The 22,849-nt window shown below is 40.4% G+C and overlaps 3 protein-coding genes across 3 annotated transcripts; all 3 read right to left on the reverse strand.

The window, feature by feature from the left end:
* Window positions 1-1,039: 1,039 nt before the first annotated feature.
* On the reverse strand, window positions 1,040-12,613 carry sphk2 (sphingosine kinase 2). Its single transcript, XM_051405897.1, has 8 exons — window positions 12,469-12,613; window positions 8,953-10,628; window positions 6,970-7,119; window positions 6,777-6,871; window positions 6,255-6,370; window positions 5,731-5,934; window positions 4,070-5,660; window positions 1,040-3,519 (listed from the first exon to the last, which is right to left on the reverse strand). Exons 2-8 carry the CDS (start codon window positions 9,413-9,415, stop codon window positions 3,457-3,459), a joined length of 2,682 nt encoding a protein of 893 aa, XP_051261857.1. The 5' UTR covers window positions 9,416-10,628; window positions 12,469-12,613; the 3' UTR covers window positions 1,040-3,456.
* A 255-nt stretch (window positions 12,614-12,868) lies between these two features.
* On the reverse strand, window positions 12,869-17,795 carry rpl18 (ribosomal protein L18). The gene is made up of 7 exons (XM_051407000.1): window positions 17,683-17,795; window positions 16,971-17,057; window positions 16,750-16,857; window positions 15,734-15,832; window positions 15,484-15,607; window positions 14,363-14,432; window positions 12,869-12,996 (listed from the first exon to the last, which is right to left on the reverse strand). Exons 1-7 carry the CDS (start codon window positions 17,776-17,778, stop codon window positions 12,921-12,923), a joined length of 660 nt encoding a protein of 219 aa, XP_051262960.1. The 5' UTR covers window positions 17,779-17,795; the 3' UTR covers window positions 12,869-12,920.
* Window positions 17,796-18,720: 925 nt separating this feature from the next.
* si:ch211-120k19.1 (uncharacterized protein LOC563199 homolog) lies at window positions 18,721-21,266 on the reverse strand. Its single transcript, XM_051406434.1, has 6 exons — window positions 21,155-21,266; window positions 20,689-20,830; window positions 20,079-20,422; window positions 19,111-19,181; window positions 18,990-19,019; window positions 18,721-18,882 (listed from the first exon to the last, which is right to left on the reverse strand). Exons 3-6 carry the CDS (start codon window positions 20,410-20,412, stop codon window positions 18,763-18,765), a joined length of 555 nt encoding a protein of 184 aa, XP_051262394.1. The 5' UTR covers window positions 20,413-20,422; window positions 20,689-20,830; window positions 21,155-21,266; the 3' UTR covers window positions 18,721-18,762.
* Between the last annotated feature and the right edge of the window lie 1,583 nt (window positions 21,267-22,849).

The following is a 22,849-nucleotide window of genomic DNA, read 5'->3' on the forward strand; positions in this document are numbered from 1 at the left end:
TTTGTTTTATACCTGTATATATGTTTATATTTATGTTTCTTACACCACTCAATGCTAAGGGACACTTATATGACTTGGATATTTTAATAAAGGTGTATAAAATATACACATAACTCTTATTTTACATCTTGTATTTGTTCTAATCTATTTTCATTTAATATGTATTTTCTTATTTATTGTGTTGTGTTGTATCTGGAGCTCCTGTAGCAAGTGAATTTCCCCAGTGTGGGATCAATAAAGTCTATCTCATCTTCAAAATTATTTTTTCTTTTGTAAAAAAAGCCAAAGGCATGAAATACAAAGGTCAAAAGGGACAGTGAGACATGCACAGAGATTACAAATCTTTCAAATTAATCCATTTGGTCTATTTGACAAATTAATCTATATTGTTGAGCTTTTGATGGTCTGAACTCACAGATGAATTTTGCACAGTTGTCATGTAACGGCAGATTTTAATTTTTCTGAGCGCTTTCAGGACTTCTCATCCATGTTGGCTCAAAAGGTTTGATCGAAACAGCAGCTGACAAAAAAATCTCACCTGAAGATCTATTTAGTAGCTGTGCTGGAGGTTTTGATTCCAACTGGGCAAATCTATCTGCAGAGGAAGGTTGTGTGACACTTTACTACTACTGACCAATCTATTACTATATTGTTCATTTTCTAAATCACTAGTAACATTCCCTAAATGGTGATACAGTAGAAGAGAGCATATCTACATGACAACTATCTACATGTTTTTAACCCCGGTGAGGGGTTTAATTTCCTCTGGGACCACGTAACCTAAAAATATATTTACTCAGGGGACGTTGGTTAAACGCTTAGCCCACATGTCCACACAGTAAAGAAGAAGGGAAATCCTGAGGGAACAATTCACTGGAATGATAAAACTGCTGATTGAGAAGAGTGGAGGCAAACCAAGTAGTTTAAACGATACCGTTTGATATCAGAAGATTGTGACTGATAAAAGCAACGTCCTCTGTTGATATCACATGTATTATATAAATGAGAAGACACATTGATGTGACAAAAGTACAGCATATTTGCTCCAGACAAACTTATCAAGTTACATTTATTCAAAACCATATATAACTATTAACTGTACATTGTATATTTATATATTTTCATCATTTTAGTAATAATTACAATTTCATTACAGGCAGTCCACTACAGACATCTTAATGGCATTATCAATTGAGGGGTCATACCCCGACATTGTCATATCAAATTGGTCTATAACACCATGGTGCGGGTTATGGCCATAGACGACAAAATGTTTAGGCAGGTAAACTGTCATAACTAGTCTCTTAAACATCAAGAGTAAACATTTTGGGAAAACTCCATTCAAAGTGTATATAGATTCTTCTATTTGGTGATGTTACAAGCCTAGACTCAAAATGTATTCACATTCTGTAGCTGTGTAAGCACAGTGTAATTGTGGTAGACTAGCTGCATTGTGCGTCAAAGGGTAAGACAAAAGAAATAGAAGAAAAATAACAGCCTGGTGAGCAAAGAGTTTTACTCCATTTTCTGCAGTCAGGTTTGAACAGTTCATGATCAACAGCCAGAATTTACAGGCTTATTACTTAGAGGCATTAATTTATCCAGGCATGACCAAGACATACAGTATGTTGATGATGACCCAAGCAGTCGGCACATGAGCTTACTGATTGATACACTGCACATGCTAATGATTAATCCTTTGTCAAGACTGAGTATATCAGCAGGTTTTATCATAACATTAAAAAAAAAAAAACCCCAACACCACAATTCCTAGTAGGGCTCCCATGTCTGCTGTTTGATTTCACTTAGGAGCACATCGTCATTTGGAAGTACTTTTTCATTTAAAGCCATCAGTCACTTCAAAAGATTGGCTCTACTGCTGGATAATTTCTCGCAGTTGAAGTTGTTTCCCCTCGATCTGATTTATCTCTTGATCAAAACTCTGATGTGACAACACAGAGCTGCTAGATTTTAGTGTTGTACCTCTGTTTGTCTCTACAGCAGGATTTTAAAGTGTCTAAATGGTATTGTGATCAGTCAGTCCTACCTTTCAGAAGCTATGAAAGTTCTCAAATTGAGACATTTAATTCATTTCAGGCTATGAATGTAATGTGATCCATGTATTAAAGTCTCTTGACTAGGCTATTAATACTAGTGCATTAATTTCTAGAACATATGATTCTGCGACATATGCATCTTAAAGTTAATATGCATTCTAGTGTTGTGATCTTTTCTGCTTCTGCTCGTTATTGTGCAAAATAAATGCACTACTTCCTATTTAACAGAGGCATGTAATGGCCTCTATGCTTCCAAAGATGATTACTTAGAAATAGTGATATATTCTAGACATAAAAGAGTGCTGAGGGCTAATGTGTGTGATTCTGAAACATTTCTTGACAATGAACAGTCTAAAACCACTGACAAAGAAGCTTGCTTCGTTCAGATATTTTTATATTCAATATGTTGCAAAGTTTGATATCACTGACATCATTATCGTGCATCCACTGGCTAAGAAAAACTGGCAAATTATGTAAAAATGTCAGTAACGGTTACCGTTCAACAGTTCCATTGCGCCAACTAATGTAATGACCCTGAAAAGCTTGATCTCGCTGCTCTGCATTGAGTCACTTGCATGAAAAAAATGGTCATTAAAGTGTACATTTATCCGAATCTTCCCCACTGATGCTTAAAACAGTGGAGAGTTGCGTGCTTGAAGATAACGGTAGATAGGTGGGTCTACCAGTATATTCATGTGTTGGACGGACTCTCTGATAGGTGGATAGAGATTACGAAGATTTGGGTTTCTTATATAAGTAAGAAAAGATCAATGGTACAACTGTACTGTCCAGTGTCAGATAAGGCATTCCTTTCAGGGACGGAAGTTTTTATACTCCATTAATTTGACATAAGGGTTGAAGATTGAGTGTTGGGACACATTTTAATGTGCTATTTGCCCAAGTGAATGTCAATCTATTTTTATAGATTTTCATGTTTAAGAACAACTCTCTCTGAAATCTGATTTCTCTCCATCTCATTGAAAGGCAACAAGCAGGTAGTGCTTCTCTGCATGCATACTACTATGTATACATCCAACACATGCACTATCTGCACAAAAAAATCCATAAACATTCGATTGTTCTTCCCTCTTATTATCCCAGGCTGTGCAGTTTTCATGCTTCTCAGGGTACGCAGAGCGTAATCCAACAGCTGTGCAATGAGGCGCATTTTTCATCCATTTTCAAATTTGCTATTAATCCCTGCAGTCATGCTCCAATGATGCGTGGCTTGGTGGGTTATCCCTTTCATTAAACCCAAGAAAAGCAGTTTCTGCAATCCAGGCTATTCTAAGTCTCTTAGATACTCCCCCTCTGTTTCAGAGTACAGATGACAACAGAGATTACATAATTCAGTAGAGTGGTAGAGTGAGATCTTTCAATCAGCTCAACTATTCCCTGATTAGAATCTGGTAATCTTCACTCCAGAGTCACCAACGATGAGACGAGCTATGGAAGGATGAACCTGTGAAATATAGAGAAAAAAAACATTATTACCAGTGAAAAGTTTACAGTAACTCATTAACACAATTTCACAGCATTAATACTTAGAACTGTAGAGGTCTACAGCACATCTGCTAAAGATACAGCACGTGTCATTACTAGCTGGGAAAAATAACCGTGTCACTGTCAACCATGTGAATGATTAACAATCAATTAATCTTTAATCAGTCATCATAGGATCAAACTAAATTTAAGATATTCAGCACAATGTGCAGTTTTTTTCCAGAGGACATAAACTAGATGGTACAATGACCTGGGAAATAATCAGTCTCTACTCAATTAGTAACAGTGATTGATTCTGATTGACTACAAGGCAGAAATACTACCACTGGCACAGCCCTGCAAAGCATACTGCAGTTACAGGAGCATGTGCTTTGTGTATGGGTGGTCCTGGAGGGAACCCTTAACTTCAGTGTCAAACCCTATCTAATCACGTACAGTTACTACACTCAGATTACAACACTTTGTGACAAGCATATCCAGTTCCAAGCACCATTTTCCCTCTTTCTGACCTGCGCTTGAAGTGGTCCATAGGGTACCAGTTCTCCATCCACAGTGAGTGTCCCCCGTGTAGATAGAGGCTGCAGCCTGAAGGCTCTGCAGGTAACGTGGCTCACATATGGCGAGCTGACGGAGTGGTGAGTTCCTCTTTCCATGGCAAAGAACAGTCTCAGCAGAGTGGCTCTGGAGATTCCCGCCCGCACAAAGGTCAGATGGATCAGCCCGTCATCAAACCTGGCCTGGGGTGCAGCATGAAGATCAGCCCCAAGGTGGGTCTGATAAAGGGCCAGGACCAGGACAAAGTCCCCTTCAATGGTGACCCAGTCTCTGGTGGGAAGGGGTTGGTCAAGGGGGGGTAACAAGTCATCCCTAGGGAGATTTAAAGGCAGTGAGAAAGGACGGTTCTTTTGGGGTCCTGCTGGCTCGGCAATGTCAAAGTTAAAAGATGAGGACGGTGTGCGTAGACACGGTGACGGCGATGTGGAATTTGGGGTGTTGGGACGGGGGACGAGGTAGGATGAGGAGTGTGGGGAGGCACATGAAGGGGAGGAAGGCGGTGTGGGAGAGAGAGACAGGGAGAGGGAGGGCAGTTTAGGGGGTAATGAGTTTGAGTGGGAGTGCTGGAGGAGGGAGAGGGGCCTCGGCCGGGAGGCGTTCTGGTTTTGGTCCAGGGTCTTGGGCTTGTAAGAGAAGGGAGAGTGACGAAAGGGAGATGAAATGGTGAGAGATCGCTCACGACCAACGTCTAGTTGGTAAGGTTCTTTCTGGTAGTAGGTTCCGTTCAGATCCATGTCCTCTACCCCGTATGAAGTGCCAGAGTCTGCGTCAGCCTCCTGACTGAGAGGCTGGTTGAAGAGAGCGTTGGCTATCTGGCTCGAAGGGGCTGAGTTCTTTCTTAGTGACTGTCTGGTTTCCTGGACGTCTGGCTCTTCATCTGCCTCTCGCCCCATGTCCACCCTCTCTCCGATCTCTCTCGTATACAACCCTCTCTCCCCCTCAACAGAACCACTACTGCCTTCCCCATCCTTCCCCCTATCCTCCTCCTCCATCTCACTGGAGTTGTGCTCTGCTCTTCCCTCATCCTCCCTTTCATCCTTGATCCCCGCCAACCTTTTTGCCCTTCCCATACTGCATTCATCCCTTTCATTTGATTCTGAACTCGTGCCAGACCTCTCCGAACATGTCCCTGACTTCTCCTCTTCTGCTTCCATCTCCACCTCCCCCTCCCGTTCTCTCTCTCTGTCCTCCGCCAGGCTGCTTGCCCTAACCACACCGCTTCCTCCTCCTCTAGCCCTCTCCCTTCTCCTCTCCCTTTCTCTCTGCCTCTCCTCTTTTTCCCTCTCTCCCTCACCCCTACGCAGACTCCTCTGTTCGCTGATGCCCATGTCAGAGCAGGTGCGATGGATGGGGGTTCGGCAGAAGCCCTCCAGGCCTTCTGTAATACTGCGGGAGAGGGGTCTCCTTGGCGGAGGAGGTGTGGCATCTGGTGATGTGGTGCAAATAGAGGGAGGCAGGTAGGACAGACGACCCTTGTAGGATCGAAGAGAAGCTATGCGCACCAGGGTGCCCAGGGTGAAGCGAGCTGAGCCTAGGCCACGATACCTGCAAAAAGAAAAGATTTCAAGTAAAGCTGTATTTAAAATAAGTGATACTGCAGCACTTACACACCCACCTCTCACTCTCAATGTCCACATCGGATACAAAGCCCCAGGCAACAGAGAGGAAAGAAAACAGCCTCCTGGGTGCTGCGGTACGACTGTTGTTGGAGGGAGGAGGGCTTGTTGTCACAGAGACAATGTCCATGGGTCGGACACCGCCTCGACAGAGCAAAAAGCAGCAATTCAATAGGAGGGGCTCCCGAAGGCACATATCATACCTGGGGGACATGTAAAAAGAGACAACAACACCTCCTGTCAGTGAAGATAAGAGTAGACAGAGTCCTTCCATTAATCAGAGACATCTCAGTCAAGATAACCAGCAACACTATGCTCTTCTATTTAAAGATAAAATAACAACTTTTGAGTTTGGAACAAAGTTAATCGAAAATCGAATAAAATCCCATATCGATGAACTCTGAATCTCTATTTAAAGTATACTAGTCGGTTTTAGTTGATAAAAGTTCTGCACTTTTCGAGATTCAGATGAAAAGGACACACAATTCTCACCTTTATAGATGTGAATAAGATCCATGCTTACCCTGCATTGTGGTTGATGGAGCCAGCCAGTGCATTCCCGGAGCCGCAGGGCAGAATGCCGACAGGTGTTTTTATTGCTTGTTCCCAATCAGGACGCTCCATCAGCCCATTGATTACCTACAGGAACACAGAAGAGTCAGAAAACGTAATTGGTGAACACAGTAAAAGCTGTAAATGTGGCACCAAAACACACAATTAATTTCAATGTTAATTATTTTAACTATTTCCTTATTTTAAATAATATAGATGAATTTATTTAGTTTTAAGTAGAGCTTTTATTAAATACTACATACCTGTAATTGTAATTTTTATCATTGTATTCTAATTTTAAATCTGTTTTATTATCACCTTGTCAATCATCTGTGAAGCACTTTGAACTGCACTAAACTGTATGAAAGGTGTTATATAAATAAAGTTTGATTGATTGACAATAAATATCTTCACTCTTATATAATTTCCCCTTTGAACATACACATACACCTACAACTACCTACACCCCCCCCCCGACAACAGTATTACTCACCTCGTGCAGCAAGCCATCTCCAGAAACAATGATGATGCCATCCCACTCTGGGAGCAATATCTCTCTGATAAGCTCTCGGGCATGGTTCTGACGCTCTGAGACAGATTAATAAAGTTAGCACCTGTTATATATGTATGTTTTGTGTGAATGTATTATCTTCTTTAGATAAGATAGGCTGCCCTTGGAGTGATACCTGTCTGTATAAGGTTGTAGCTGATGTTGGCCTCTCTGATCATTGGCAGAATGTGGGTCTGACACCACTGCATTGCCTGGCCTCTCCCACTGAAGGGATTGACCAATAACAGTAGTCGCCTGGGACGAGGTAGCAAACTTCTTGAAAATTCTGTATGAAAAAGAAGGGAGAGCATGAATAATGTAAAACTCACACAGCTCTTGTTCAGAACAAAGAAAGGAACTAGGGGTTCAGTGCATTTTCAAAGCAAGCCAACTGGGAGCTGTCATTACACAGCGCTGCCCAACCCTGGACTATGAGTGCATTCAACCATTTGAGTCTCTTTAATTTCACCTCACAGGATCTACTTCACACTGCACAATGCTGTTACTTGAGAGCGTGTCTGTTAACTATATAAATTCCGATATATGGTAACGGACAAATTTAGAATTACGATTATAGGAAATAAACAAATCATTGTGGTAAAAACAAAGCAGCTGTGTACAGAGGCAAATCATTTATTTGTTTTCCGACTGGGGCACAGCATCAAGAAAACTAAGACACTCCTCATCTCTACTGTTTTAGAGTAGGTGTGAAGTTTAGCATAAATAAAAAGCTTCTGAAAATCATTCTAAGAATTAGTATAGCATATACGGATGCCGGTGGTGCAGCGAAGGAGATGAAATGACGGCACTCTCAGATAATCCTGGATTATGCAACAAACTACACCAAAGGGAAATCAACAGGAAACCCAACTAACAGCTATAATGTCCAGAAACATACACATTCACAGAATTCAAGCGATTCAGAGTAATCAGGTTAAGAGAACTGTAACAGAGAGAGAAAGAATGACGCTATGTGGAACAGAAACTACAGGGTCAAACAGAGGAAAAACAGGGTGAATTGCAACAGAGTATAAATGAGCCAAGAGGAGACAAGGAACAAACAGAGGAGCGGGGAAATTTTTTACATGAATGACAGCTTTATCACCGTTGGGGGAAGGAGACGGCGATGTTAGAGATTCTGAGGAAAACAAATAATGGAGAGATTAAAAAGAATTAAGGGTGAAAGATTAAGTCTAAAGAAGAGGAAGGAGACAGGAAAAGAAGGGAGATGCTGGTGCATGAGGTAATGGTGAGAAAAAGGTAAACACACAAACACAAGGCAGGACAGAGTAAACACTGAGCAGGGTCTTGCTATCTGTTTGATTATTGAAGCTGGGGGATACAGTGCACGGGAAGGAGTGACAAGCCTCAGCAGCCCCACCCTCTATGTCTCTACATTTGACAGGGAATGATACAGACCATGTGTGCAGGACAGATAAGGGCAAAAAAACAAATAAGTATTAAATAAATAAACTAAAAAAATGTGTTATGTGAAACAAACAAACAAAAAACTAATTACTCTGAATAATAAATCTCACAGACTCTTAAGGTGTATTAGTGTTAATCCCCCTTTGTTTTTTGGCTACATAACCCCTAAAATGTTGAACTACTCTTAGCAGAGACAAAATGTGTGTGTTGTACAGAAAGGTCTTGGGTCACTGTGAGATTAAGCTATACTTAGCAAGCATTTACGAAGGAGACATAAATCAAGGCGGCATGAGGCAACATTGTGCGGTTTCATGTCGTCAATAACAGGAATTCAAGACTCATTCATATGGACAAACGTTAAGGTCACACTATTATGTGCTGTAAACTCACCATGTTGCCCAATTGATAAAGCCATACACTATAACTCCACACTATATCAATGAGCAGGATACCTTAATAAAAAACCTAAAACAAATGGCAACATGGTCTTCACATTCATGGATTTCCTCTTAAAAATTTTTCTACAAGTTTAATTTCATAACATAATGACACAACAGGTAAAACAGTGAGGAACTGTACACGATTTGTAGTTAATGGCCTACCACAATCACAACTACAGTCCTGTAACAAGCAAAACCATCTAACAAATATCACACAACCTGGACAAGAAAGCGTCTAATGAGACACGCACCTGTTTCAGCAGTGACGGTCACATCTCTGAGTAGACACTGCACAGCAGCCGACCACCTCTCGGCTTCAGGCCTGCTTTCTGCCAGGTAGGCCCTCACCTGCCTGCGCCGTGACACCCCTTTCCGTCGTTTGCCTGGCGGGTACCAGTACAGCACCAGGAGAGGGGGCGCAGGGGCACGAGGGCAGCTGCACCCCACTAGCTCTGATAAAGGCAGCAGGAGACGGGCTTCCTTCCCCGGCCGTGGTGACAGACGCTGGATATGTATGTGGGTGTGGGTGAGGGTCAAGGCATAGTTGGAAGCCGGAGCCGGAGTAGGGGAGGCAGCAGGGGAGAGTCCCCCCGGACCACCAGGGCTGTTGGGGCAGCTGTTATTGTTGCTGTTGCTGCCGGATCCCCAACTGGCAAACTGGCCATGAAGGAGGGCTTCTGCTGTGGAGGGTAAGGAGGGTTCTGGAGATCGCATCCTCACTGCTGAAACCTCACGCGGTTTATCGGGGGGAAAAAAAAAAAAAAAAAGTCTAACAAGTATCTTCCGTAGTTAGAGGCTTGAAGAGGAGGAATTTGGCAGCTCTTCAAGATTTGCAGGGAAAATCAAAATGTATCTGAATGTCAGTCTGAGAACTTTATCCCTGAAATCTCCTCAAAATCATTCTCCATCTTCAGTGCTTGAATTCAAGAGACACAGTCACCGAAAAAAAAAAATCAGCTCTGAGTTTCTGTTCCCATCTGTCCATTTCAGGTGTGTATCTTCATTTAAAGAGAAACATTAAGTCCTTCCAGTTTAAAGGTTCTCCTGTTTAAAGTATTTATCCAGTGAAATTGGAACTGCTAAATAAGTCTTTGCGTCACAGTTAGAAAGCTCCCATCACAGTTTGATCTGAAGAGCTGTCAGCTTCTACAGTTTACTGCCAGTGGAAAAGTGGGTGAGCAAAACTTCAACATATTCAAAGACAACAGGACTTATAAAGGCATATTTTCCACTACAAGATCGTTCATTTAAACAAAAGTGTTCTTCACAAAGATTGCATAAGTAAAAAAAAGAAAAGAAAAAAGAAGTTTACATTACAACTTAAAGCCGCCTATTGTGATAACAACAAAAGGGAGCTGAGCAGCTACTCGACATTAACAACAAATCTTTAAATAATTACACAAAAGGACAAAACTAAAACTTAGTTACACTGAAACAAAATTAAGTATGGATAAGACAAACACACCTTGTTTAGACAAGGAGGCTACAACAATTAAATTAAATTAATGCAGAAGTAAAGAATAAGAAGTATGTTGCATGGTAAGTGCTGGCTGAAATGTAATTAATGCCACAAAAGATATGATAAGTGCAGACTTTTTCAAGACCTTTGATACCTATATTGCTATCTTTAATCTCAGTGATATGTAGGAGGCAGACAAGAGGAGTGACAAGGTCAGACCTCTCAGACAGTAGTGTGATACATTAAAGTTTTATCCTAATAAATACCCCTGCATTACTTCCTTAAATGTTCTCCACAAGAAGAGGGTGAACACTAGGTAAGACAGGTGCAGACCAGACAACGAAGAAAAATAAAAAAGAAATAAACAAAACAAAAGACAAACAAGGAGACAGTTCCAGGTGGGTCCTTAGTTTATGTCATGGTAATGTCATTGTCAAGCCTCACGTTCCCTCCCGAAGATCTCTGTTCCTGAACGACGACAAAGGAGGAGAGGAGGAGAATTTTAAAAAGGGATAAAATAATGGCAGAGCTTTAATGTCTGGGTCATCCACCTAAAAGTATTTTGATAGGAGAACGGTAAGAAATTTACATTAAAGAAAGAAGCACAGTAAATAAATTGTGCCTAATTCACCTGGGATTTCACTGTGCAAAGGTGAATATTTCAGTATCACATTTTCACAGTTAGAGGAGAACAAGTACAGAGAAGGACTGTAATGATAAGACGAAGATTACGGTGACAGGGTGAAGCAACGCAAGATCCATCATGCCCCTTGTCCTTAGGTGCGTCTTTGCCCATAATGACTCACAGTCACACATCCTCAACGGTCTTGCTGAGACACCACATTATTTTGGAAGAAAGGTTGAGTGAGAATGACCACATGTGATTGGTATTTCTTATGTTCGGAGCTTTTGTCAAACAGGATCTGGGGAAACAGTGTCTCTTTCACAATATTAAATCTAGGATGGAGATTTTGCTCAATTGCTGACCTAAATGGTGCTGGATTATAGAGGTTTTGCAATACGCATTAGCAAGTAAAAATCTTACTTAACAATCCTAAAAAATGTTCCAATAAAGAAATAAGTTCATAATGAGCTAAACTTAACTCTACATGACTTGGAAAAGTCTCCTTGTATATAATAAACAAAGTGCAAGGTATAATTACCCTCATATTACTTGTATGTATATGGAGTACAGGTCATGTCAAAGCCCAGAGCCAGCAGGACCCAGTTAAGTAGACTTTGATGCGTCAAAGTACAGTTACTGGACTTATACCCAAAATTAATAAACTGACCACATCTTTGCTTTCAAGTTTTATTACAGTCAGAAAACGTTATGCAAGCTGTGGTGCAGACAAAATCAATACTTGGCTGATGTCCTGTCTTGATAAAACACACACACACACACACACACACACACACACACACAAAAGGACCTCACTGATGCCCATTGTTGCACCTTAACTTACGTCCTTGAATCGCAGGGCGGGGACACCCAGAAATAATATCACCGGGCTAATTCTGTCTCCCACACAATGAGGCTGCTGTTGAGTGACTTCGGGGGGTATTTTGGGCAAGTTTTGTTGAGCTTAAAATGTGAATTCAAGGGCTGTCCTACACTACGAGCACAGCTGCACTTAACAGCAGCGTTAAAAGCTCGTCCAGTCACCTAAATCACCTTAAAGCAGCATTAATGTTTGACCATTAAAACTTCACCGACGTCCAACCAGCTAACGTTAAGTTAGCATGTTGACAGACTCCAACTGTAGTTTACCGGCTGCAAGCAGCAGAGCTAACACACATAATGTCCGTCAGTGCTGCAGTAATTCACTCACAGTCACTGGGAAGAAGCAGAAGCTTTAAATCTGTATAGAGGAAGTGAATCCTGGCGTTAAAAATCAAGGAGAAAGCCAAACGCTGGAGCTAATGTTATGAATACAGTAGCTACTGTACGCAGCGGCGTCAGCTAGCAGCGGCTAGCTACGTAACGACAAGTTCAAGCTAACTTTCTACTAAACTATTAAAACCGTATTCTCTTCAAAATGCCCAGTCGTCACTACATGTACACACAAAACAATAAAAAACCTTATTTTAAACACCACACCTCTCATTTATTGATTGATTTAATGAGGCAACGTTACCACCAAGTTAGCGCAGCAGAAGGCAGCACTAGCTAACAGGCGTCAGGAGCTCAACACGGACCACTGGTTCACTTTTCCAGAGAGATGTTAACTGTACCAGCGCCACATTACGATTAAACAATTAAAAATCAAAGCAAAAAAAAAAATTAAAAAAAAGAGCCTCACGTTACCTCATGTTGTCGGCCCCCCCTCACGACGACAGACTGGAGAAACTGTGGCTCGGTGCAGGAAGTGGCAGGAGACGCAGCAGCGGCGGCTTTGAGCGGCGGAGAGGAAATCCAATGGCGATAAGGAAAACATTGCAACACCCACCGACATTCTCCAATCATTGACAGACCAACACTTCCTGGCCAACTCACTTATTTTTTCCCCTTGCCCCCCCCCCACCCCCCTTGGACTATATATCAATACTGATTAATGGATCCTCAGTGAAGGCTGTAAATGGAAATTAAGAGTTATACTTTGTGATTCACCTATAGCCCATTCTTCTCCTGTGATGTTCAATAAGTGACCCCCCCTAAAGACAATGCCACTGTGTAAGCTGTCCAGTGAAACACAAAAGACAACTCATTTTGTACAGTCGATCTTTTATTTGTATCAGATTGCATGGAAAACAAAGAGACTAGTTCTTGTAGCCACGGCTGGATCTGCGACCACGAGCTCTCTCGAATTTCCTGCCCTTGGAGCGGATGTAGGGCCTGGAGAAGAGAAAGAATAATTCAGAATAAAGATGATACCATTAAATGTATATCTTCTCTACATCTGTGCTGCAGTACAGACAACAACCTAGCACTCATCTTCACTACAACTGGTCATTAAAACAATACAATTTATCCCTTGAGCACCAATAACTCATTCAGTGTTTGTGTGTTCTGACAAGGCTTTGTTTGTAACTCACTTATCATACAATTGGAGCCTAAAGGAATTGGTTGTCTTGTGCTGAAACGTCAGGAGCAACAAGTCTTTGCGATAAATAAACACTCAGTTCGCAAATGTGAGTTTTCCTTTGCTTTGGTGTAATGTAGCTTTTGATTGAGACCATTCACAGCAAGGTGTTTGAATCATCTTGTGTAATTGTAACTTATATATGAGGAGGTGGGGCTGTGGAGAGTTTGACATTTACTTTTGTGCATCACAGCTCAGAGGTACATTTAGAGCATATAGATTAAGCGAGACTATAGGCCTTTTACATAAGACAGTTTGACAGGTCACAGTAGGAAAAGAACAGGTGTGAGTGATAACACTGCTGAAATCCATTAAACTGCTTCAATCTCAAGGGACTGCTATTGTGCACACTGGCTCACTGTCACAGCTTACAGAGCCATCGTTAATGTTACTAGTAACAAGTCGAAATGTCCACTGTGAGAGGACCAATCTCCTTAAATTAATCTACCTCTGCAAAAGCACACCATCTATGTCTGACAGCAGTCTGATTAATAGAAAAGTACAACTGGGATTTTCCTTACAAATTGTAGTTACTACAGTTATTTAAACTTTCCTCTCAAAAAGCATTTAACTTGTTTAACAGGTGCAACCAGTAACAGGGCCACATTCCTTGTTTTGTACTGGTGCTTAATGGCACTGCTGGTATTTCTAATTTAATTTTATAATCTCTTAAGAGCAGCAGTAAACCTCTAATTAATAGTATTAACCAACCATCATCACACCTGAGAGGCCAGTGGAGTTATAGCAAGTAATAAGATTTCTCCTCTATTTTATTTACCTTAAAACGGAGAGAAACAAAGGGAACAAGACTAAGAAAAAGAAAAACGGGCACAATGGATACAAAGAGACGGGACAACGCACAATAGAGCATGTGACAGAAAAACCCAGCTACAGACTCAGTAAATGTTGAATATGTAATCAAATGATTTTCTGATTCAAATCCAACAACCCTATTTTCAAGCTATTTCAGAAGAAAACCCATCAGCTTCTATTCAGATCAATTTGGTAACCTGTCATCAGACTGATCTAAATAATGGTACAATATAATTTGTTGAGAAAGCCTTTCTTAAAAGACTGTTGTGTCTGACAACAGTACTAATACATCAACTTTATACATACTTGGTGTGGCTGTGAGGAGTTCCAGTGGCCTTTCCAAAGTGCCTGTACACCTCTCTGCCTTTGCGGGGTCCTGAAGAAAAAAACAAATGTCTGATTAGAAAAAAAAAGCTACAAAATGTTATACATAGTCTAAGAAAACCTATTAACTCACATTCATACATTTATTTGTAACCTACTATAATAAAAACAATTTGCACATTTGTACCTGCTTGCAGGAGAGATTAAATTAGGTCCAAGGAGAGGAAACTCATCTATTATCTGCTCAACTAAATAATGACCTGTGTATCAATTTCCTTTCATATTTTTATTTTACTACTCTAGCACCACGTTTGTATTTGAGCTCATGAAAGAACGATATGGATGTGCAAACTGTACTGTATAAAATACAAGTGAACCATTGTACTGACAGTTGACAATACAATGGTTCAAAGACAAGGGTCTGACACAGCAAGACCAAGAAATACCAGTAAAATGATTACTTCCACCAGCACTTAATGCCAGTAGTTTTCACTAATTGATAATACTTAACACTTTAAAGAGAAGCCTTTCATACAAAGAAACCATTGAGATATACAAGTCTCTTCATCCTGACAAATTCAGGTGATTAGTGCTCAACAAACAAGGTCCACAAAGCTTACAGATGATTAAAGAGAAACGTAAATATCTGGTGATCAACTGCAAACAATCAGGCAAGAATACAAACTTGTTTCCCTAATTCAAGCAGTATTCTTATCTAAGACATTACAAAAGACTCATAAGTGGATATTATCTACTCCACTCAGATAAAGCACAGTACTGAAGAAGTGATATAAGCCTCATTAAAGCAACTATAACATACCAGTCTGAAGGGTTAGGGCAGTTATCAAACAACTCTTCATTTCATGCAAAAGGGGGAAATTATTTGCTGTCATAGAAGTACTATGTGTTATATAACATAGGTTAAGGGTTAGCCCTAATGGAAATCTATTCAGTTACCTGACAATGCTACAGGACCACATTTAAAGTTAGTGCAAGCTTGATTTAATGTGTGTGAGATGGCCACGGTAGAGCAATGACTGCTTACGTCATCTACTCTAATCACATCATTGTATTATAATTTGATAATCTACATGTTTGGTTACCTGACAGCAGCACGGTGCCCTGTCCTTTGGGAGAAGCCAAAGCCAGCTGGTCAAAGGTCATCACCTGACCCCCTGACTTCAGGATCCTGCGGCGGGCACCATCAGTTACCCTCAGAGCGCAGATCTGTAGGACAACAAACAGGACATTAGGACCCTCTCAGAGACTGCCAACAACATTAACATCTTTTGTAGACTGAATTATATTTTAATAGAAAACAAAGAAACACTAAGAGGTGAATTCAGGGGTTACCTTGAGCTTGGGGATATCCTGAATCCTGACATCATCAGTGACTGTTCCAACAACAACAGCGGTTCTGTTCTCACGGCCCGGCATCTTCATCTTACGGATCTGGTCACAGTGGAAGCAAAGGCAGAAATTCAGCACGCATAATGACACACACAACTAAACAACGCTTCAACATTAGGAGTTATAATATCCCAAGACTGATGGTAAATGGTAAACATGATGCCAGCAGTTATTGACTAATTATATGGATAACATCTACAGTTACATTGGAGCCACGTTTTGACTTCCTTTTCTTTATCTTACATGGATTTACATTGTCAGTGTTGAGTCAAATGGGAATAAACACTGACTTCAAGTTTTAGCTACATTTGTAAACCCAATCTAAACTACATCACAAAATACAGGGCCATTTAAAATCAGATCAGGCCCCCTGAAGACTAAAGATGCACCAATCCTAACATCTCAAATAATATCCAAAGATAGCCAATCTTTGTGTTCAGGTCACACGAGGCCAGGGATGCTGTAGGGCTGCACGATCTGGTAAAAACATATTGCGATTGACGAGTAAGTGGGAATGATCATTGTTGCATCACAAATTGAATTTTCACTATAAAGAAAAACCTGTTGAAATCACAATGATGTGAAATATTTGGGGATCCGTACCAAACAAAAGTGTTTTCTTAAATCTGGAGAATAAGACTTGTAGACCAGGACATCTGTACAGCACTACAGTACTTCATTATAATGCTGTCACACGTTTTACTTTATCACAACTTTTACTTGGTCATATTGTGATTTTGATCATATTAATTGTGCAGCCCTATAAAAAGTACCCAACCCAATATAACTGGACTATTGAACAGATAGTTGAAACATTGAATGTAGCACATTGACTATCAACTATGTGATGTGGATCTGTCACATCAGCACAGATCCTGATCTACTGGATCAAACTGGTGCATCTCTAAAAAGAAGCCAAATTTATCCTTTAGTGGTGGACAGGATGAGAGATAACTGACCAGACGGGAGACGGAGATGGGAGGCCTGTTGGTCCTGCTCATGAAGAGCCTCCTCAGGACAACCTTGTTGAAGGGAGCATTAGAGCGGCGGGCCAGGAACCTGTACAACTGTAACAACCCAGCAGGATGGTTAGTAATATAATGCATGATGAGACCACCTGTCTCAAGATAATATAATTACCACTACTGGTGGTAAAGTATAATGTGTGAATATAAATTACCTTGACCAGGAGCCTCAGATAGATATCCTGGCTCTTAGGTTCTTTCCTGTGCACCTTGCGGTCCTTGTTATGCCTGATGTCAACTCCCTGGAGAAGTAAACAGAAATCACATTAAGACAATAAACAGCAACAAGCAGTTTAATCTCAAACAATAATGACACACATTACATCCCCCAGCTCCACTGCTCACTCATCTTATACTATACATTCAAGCCTACCGCTGCCAAACTACAATTAACACCATTAAAGTGAGCAGAACCGTAATAATTACAGTTTGGTCCCTTAAGTTAACTTCACATGCTGCTCTACATGTAACTACAGCACAGGCCGGTTCACACGTTGACACCTCTCAGCTACCTGCTACTAGCACCACAGCAGACTACCTCTGTTTAAAGTACCGAGTTGTACATATACAAAACACACGGTAACTTTAGAGTAATATAAAATACAGTTAAATATAATATTCCACTTTTAAAGCCTCGTTTCTGGTCCACGTCAGGGCAGCCTTGGACCGCCACTAGTTCGGCATCAAAGAAGGGTGAGCTAACATCATTTACATGGTCAAATAACACCAAATCACGACAGGACCGGAGCGTAAACGTTGTTTAGAAACAGCAAAAGTCGCCATTTAGAAGATGGAACGCTTTAATTCAGAGGATGATCGTGGATAATCGGTCTATCGTATTTTAAAATTTCTACTAGCGGCACCTACCATCTTGGGCTCAGAGCGAGAAGGGAAAAGGAAGAGCCGAGGTCTCGCGATAAACACTGCGCTCAAATCTCGGGTCTCTGATTGGCTACTGAGCATGCGCTTCCTGCAGGCCAGTCAAAACAAAACCAGGGCTGATTCAGGATGCTGCCTCCAGTGGTAGAGACGATGGTTACCAGTGGATTTAATGGATCGTTTTGATTTATTTTAAGGGTTTGAATGCCTCCTTGAGTTATGACTTAATAATGTATAATTATAATATATTTAATTCATGTTTGTGTTATTAATTTAAATCCAGAATGGGGCAATAAACAATTTCGGGGAGCCTGAGCTTTTTTTTTATGTTGCCATGCATACTAAAAGCCACTCGGATGTGCATAGAAGAGGTCACACACTTTACACACTGAACTTTAATTTACCAATAGTGTTTTGATGTCTGGCTTTTGGAAAAGCTGTCTGGAGGAACAGCACAGCATCAGGTCGCCCTCCCCTTGTTATTTATTTGCATATCAATAACAAGGCAAGGGTCAGATTCAACCCCCCACCCAATAATTCTCATACTATCCCTAATTAAATGCAATAAATTACATTATAATTTATATAATACGTTATAATACACATATAAGACACATTTTTTAAATTCAGATTGTTCTTAGCACAATTTTCATTTCATACAAATATTTTCAGTTTTATAATGAAAATGAAAAACGGAAGTACATTATTATAGAACCTAAATCTTATCTGAATAAAAACAACATATGAAAAAATGTAAACACCATTTTTACCTTGTTGTTGTTTTAAATGTATGGCAACATCAGCAATATTATTCCAGTATATGATGCATGAACAGTGTTTAAACACAGCGTTGTTATTTATGTTCCCAGTGAAAAAGATTACACCAACATAAACGCAAAGTTGCTTAATTGTAATTCATATTTCTCAGTAAATCTAATTACTCTGCAACTGCTCTTAAATAACCCCAATCTAATGTCATTATTTGTTCTTTCACATGAGTTCCACACAAAAATAATACTTTAAAAATTGAAAATCACAGTCATTTAATACAAAAACAGGATCTCAAGTTTATTCTGGTTTGTGGCCTCGCTGCTGTCTGAGGTTACACAGGTAGATCGTGAAAGCCAGTGCAATGCCTCCCAGAAACACTGTCCGTGCCACAGGGGGGACCAGAGCAAAGTTCACTGCCTGAGATGGTGGAAGAGATGAAAAAAGATAATTAATTCTACATCTGTGTGTGAATACGTGTGTGTGAATCTGTGTGTGCAGCCAGAAAGTGACCGATGGTACCTCACCTGCATTGTCGACCAAAACACTACTCCAGTCTAAAGAGATGAATGTAGAGAACATTACATTTTATAAAACATGATAAATAAATAATAATCTAATAAGGGAAACCTTCGACTGTCTGTGTACCTTGTAAGATGTCCAGAATTTCTGTCTCCAGTCTTCAAGCGGGTCATCTTTGTTTTCTAGTAAACTTAAACCTAAAAGGTCGAGGTGGCCGTTAAATGTTTTACCGAAACACATCAGGAACACATGTTGTGTGGACAAGCACTGTTCAAACCCACTTTATTTATTCAGTTCAACATGCAGTACAATACAGAGTTTACAATAATAAATGAACAATGACTGAATGTTTATGTGGGTTTAAATGTATCATGCCTTTCAAGGACATAACTATTTCCCCTATGATTATGGTCAAATCAGTGCTGTGACTATCAGTGTAATATCCTCAAAGTTAGGGGAGATTAATGACATGAAGAGGAGTTTACATTTACACACACATAAAGTATGTGAATAAAGTAAAAAGAGACATTTTGCAATTATTTTTGGTTGGTGCCTTGTCAAAATGTGTGCGGATGTTTTCCAGCAAGATGTCTGTTGAATTCTTCTAGAGGGCAAACCTGTTTTCTGCTCGAGTAAACAGAGGTGAGCGCTTTCATGCAGCTGCATTGTCAGCCATGTTTATTAGTTTGGAAAAAAATCTAAATTTATTTTAATTTATGGCAAATTCATCCTACAGCTTTGCAGATGAATTTAGACGCCTATCTTTGATTGAAACCATAGTCTATCTTTGTGAAACTGGCCCATATTTCACAGGTCTTTCCAGAAAACTTTCCAGGAAATGAATAGGAAACCACAGACCCATAAAATAAATTGGTACCAGGATGTTTTATCGTCTGTAAGAACATAAGTGGAGATTTGAGGGGGCTGAATATCAAATTAAAAATCTGGGACTGTTGGAAAAAATATGGTTCAAGAAAATAACAGCAGCACCACAGACACCAGCATTTCTCATTTAGACTATAAAACCCAAACAGAGCCACACATATCTGTTCAGAATAAGCAATTGATTTAAAGGGGCTTTGTTACACACTTACCAATATAAAAGGCACTAATAGTGAGAGGAGCTGCGATCAGCTGATCCACCACAACTTTCCCAGTCACTGCCTTCACTCCGCCTCCCGGCAGCATCCTCTCCAGCCCTCTGAGCCAGTGGTAGTTGAAGTTGGCATGGAAACAGAAGCCGACAGTCGCCACTCGAGCCGTCTGACGCCAGTCGATGCCAGCTGGATCCTCTAATGTGGAACCTGCAGTGTGTTTCCCACCCAGCACTCTCTGCTGTATGATGTCAGCAGAGGCAAACAGCGTTGTGTATCCCAGGACGTTACTGATGTACGGATGGGCCTTGAACACAGCCCAGGCCCGGTTCATATTGACAAATCTGATCAGAGAGAGGATAAAGCTGAATTCATTCATAATAAAGCCAGTGGTTATGGCTCCTTCATATTATAGCATTCCTTAAGTGAGCAAAGCTTTTAAATAAATGGATGTTTAAGGAAGTTAAGCAAAATTTAAGGTATGGGTAATGGGGACCAAACTCACAGAACATTAGGGTGATCTAAATTTCATAATGAAAATCATAATCGCTGTGTCTTGAACTACTGTACTTTAAGTTATAGCTTTTATCCAAGAAGTAGTTGAACCTACCTTTCAGCGCGGCTCTTCTCACCCTCTCCTTAAAGCCAAAGAGACACAAGCTCTTTTCTGATTGGTTCTGTTGGACGAGGAGGAGCTGAGACAAATCTACAAGTGAGGGAGGTCTTCTTCCCACCAGGTCAAAGTTCTGCCGCTGTTGGAGAGAATGTGTGATAAGACCTTGTATCAGTCCTGAGAAAATACCACATGTGAGGGAAGTGACCGACAAAGCAATAACGTGCAGCAGACAGCAGAGAGGTTATGAAAAACATATCCTGTCGAGCTATTATACTGAATTCATGTACGTGTAGGCTGATATAATTGGCTGAAGCTTCATTAGCAGTGTAGATGAGCTCATTGCACACGTTGTTTTGATGACACAGTGTGATTTATTACACCTCTTATACCTCAAGAGGTACCCCTCTGTCACTCTAGTAATTTTCCCTAACCTCAGTGTCAAACGGTGAATGTCACTTACCACGGATTTTTCTCACTTGGTGAAGTGTTGAAGTTGAGACCACAGCAGGACGTTAGCTGTGCAGCTCTCTGCTCAGAGGCACATGTGGTGTCACTATAAATAGATGCCACTCCTGCAGCAATGCTCTCTTGCTTTGAGTAAATCTTTTAATTTTATTAGAGTAAAGAAAGAACAAGTTGAGTTGTTGCATTAAAGAGATAAAGTGTCTTAATAACTGAAATCCCTAGAAATGCTAAATTCATGACATTTGTAGTTTTTACATTTTACACACATTTTATAACTTCTTAGCAGGTAAAACAGATTAAAAAAAACACTTTCCTGCCATTAATACGAGTGTACACATGTAAATCCCAGTAAAAAAGGAGAAAGTCATAAGTTTAGTTTCATATTTATGAACTAATGGTTTACAGTATGCCAGATTTTAGTGGGTCTGCAGCCTCTTCAGCACCTCTACTTCGTGCACAAGATCTAAAGCAGACCAACATGTTGGAGACTGGTTTTCTGGAGTTGCACCAAATTAAAGCTGTTCTGGGACAATGTTAATGCAACTATAAAAGACATTATGTCGTTATAAACTGTGCCGTGATGTACCTAAAGGGAACACTGAGGAGGCGAGACAGTTATCTGCCAAAATATAGCTTGTAGACACCAAAAAGCTACATGAAATTGGTGTAAATCTGATCCTCCAGGAAAAGCAGAAAAGCTGATCCATCTTTTGAGAGTTAAAGGTCCAGTGTGTGACATTTTAACATCTATCAGCAGAAATTGAATAAAATATTCAGTATGTTGTGTTTTTGTTACCTTAGAATAAGCTGTTTTTATCTACAAAGGGAGCAGGTCCTCTTCTATGGAGGTCAGCAAAAGCAGACAATGTGGAAAAATGGTTTCCAAAATTGAAAACCCAACAAAAACTATATAATTGAAATAAGAAATAAAACTTGTTGGATTTTATTTTCATTCTGTCTCACTGTCTCTCATCTCTCTGAATAGGACAGCCTCTATTCACCCACCTGCTGCCATAGATACGTACATTTCTGTATTTGGAAGGTGTGCTATTGAACTGCAAAGGTCAATTAAAGCCACTAGCAACCATCTTAGCTCTTCCCTCTAAGAATGTGATAATTAGGGCCAGAGTTTAAGCTGATCAATTAAGGGCTTGTTAACTGCCTCAACTGGTGCGTTTGTGTCTCCCAGTATTTAACAAGCTGCCTTTAGTGCGGCACACAATGGAGAGACGTGTGCCTACACCTCCACAAGCGGTTGACTTCTCAGATAATTGCCTCCTTCTTTTCAGAGCCTCTCATCGTGTCTCACTTCCTCTCCCAATATCAATTTGTCAAGTTGGGTTCTATTCATACCACTGGAAAAAAGGGGAATTTGTGCATTTGCATTGAGCTCTTATGTCACTTCACTTAATTTGCGCACGCAGGCCCACAATACCTACATGAATAATTAAATGACCACACCTCTCTCTCTGAAGCAGCCCGCCTCCGAGTCCTCAGTGCAGTTTATAGAAAGATACAAGAGGACACACAGCAGCCTGAGGACGAATAAGGTAAACATGTTATTTATATTTTTCTATTTAGCTGAACAATGTGAAAATGCTCCTTTATTGAAAATGTTAAGTAGAAGAACACGTGTATTAACTTTACTTAAAGTCTCATAAGTAAAATTGTAATGCAGAACATAGGTTTT

The sequence above is a fragment of the Dicentrarchus labrax genome, unplaced genomic scaffold, assembly GCF_905237075.1.
Source record: "Dicentrarchus labrax unplaced genomic scaffold, dlabrax2021, whole genome shotgun sequence".
Lineage (NCBI taxonomy): Eukaryota > Metazoa > Chordata > Actinopteri > Moronidae > Dicentrarchus > Dicentrarchus labrax.

Excerpts from the sequence above, each read along its gene's own strand:
- si:ch211-120k19.1 (XM_051406434.1), bottom strand. The coding sequence starts at position 20,412 with ATGAACCGGGCCTGGGCTGTGTTCAAGGCCCATCCGTACATCAGTAAC. Across the intron at positions 19,020-19,110 it reads AATTCTGGACATCTTACAAG|ACTGGAGTAGTGTTTTGGTC; the intron begins GTACACAGACAG and ends TCATCTCTTTAG. Across the intron at positions 18,883-18,989 it reads TGTTTTGGTCGACAATGCAG|GCAGTGAACTTTGCTCTGGT; the intron begins GTGAGGTACCAT and ends CCACCATCTCAG.
- rpl18 (XM_051407000.1), bottom strand. The coding sequence starts at position 17,778 with ATGCTCAGTAGCCAATCAGAGACCCGAGATTTGAGCGCAGTGTTTATC. Across the intron at positions 16,858-16,970 it reads ATCTGAGGCTCCTGGTCAAG|TTGTACAGGTTCCTGGCCCG; the intron begins GTAATTTATATT and ends GGGTTGTTACAG. Across the intron at positions 15,608-15,733 it reads AGGATATCCCCAAGCTCAAG|ATCTGCGCTCTGAGGGTAAC; the intron begins GTAACCCCTGAA and ends GTTGTCCTACAG.
- sphk2 (XM_051405897.1), bottom strand. The coding sequence starts at position 9,415 with ATGCGATCTCCAGAACCCTCCTTACCCTCCACAGCAGAAGCCCTCCTT. Across the intron at positions 5,935-6,254 it reads TCCATCAACCACAATGCAGG|GTATGATATGTGCCTTCGGG; the intron begins GTAAGCATGGAT and ends CATGTCCCCCAG. Across the intron at positions 5,661-5,730 it reads GTGGACATTGAGAGTGAGAG|GTATCGTGGCCTAGGCTCAG; the intron begins GTGGGTGTGTAA and ends TTCTTTTTGCAG.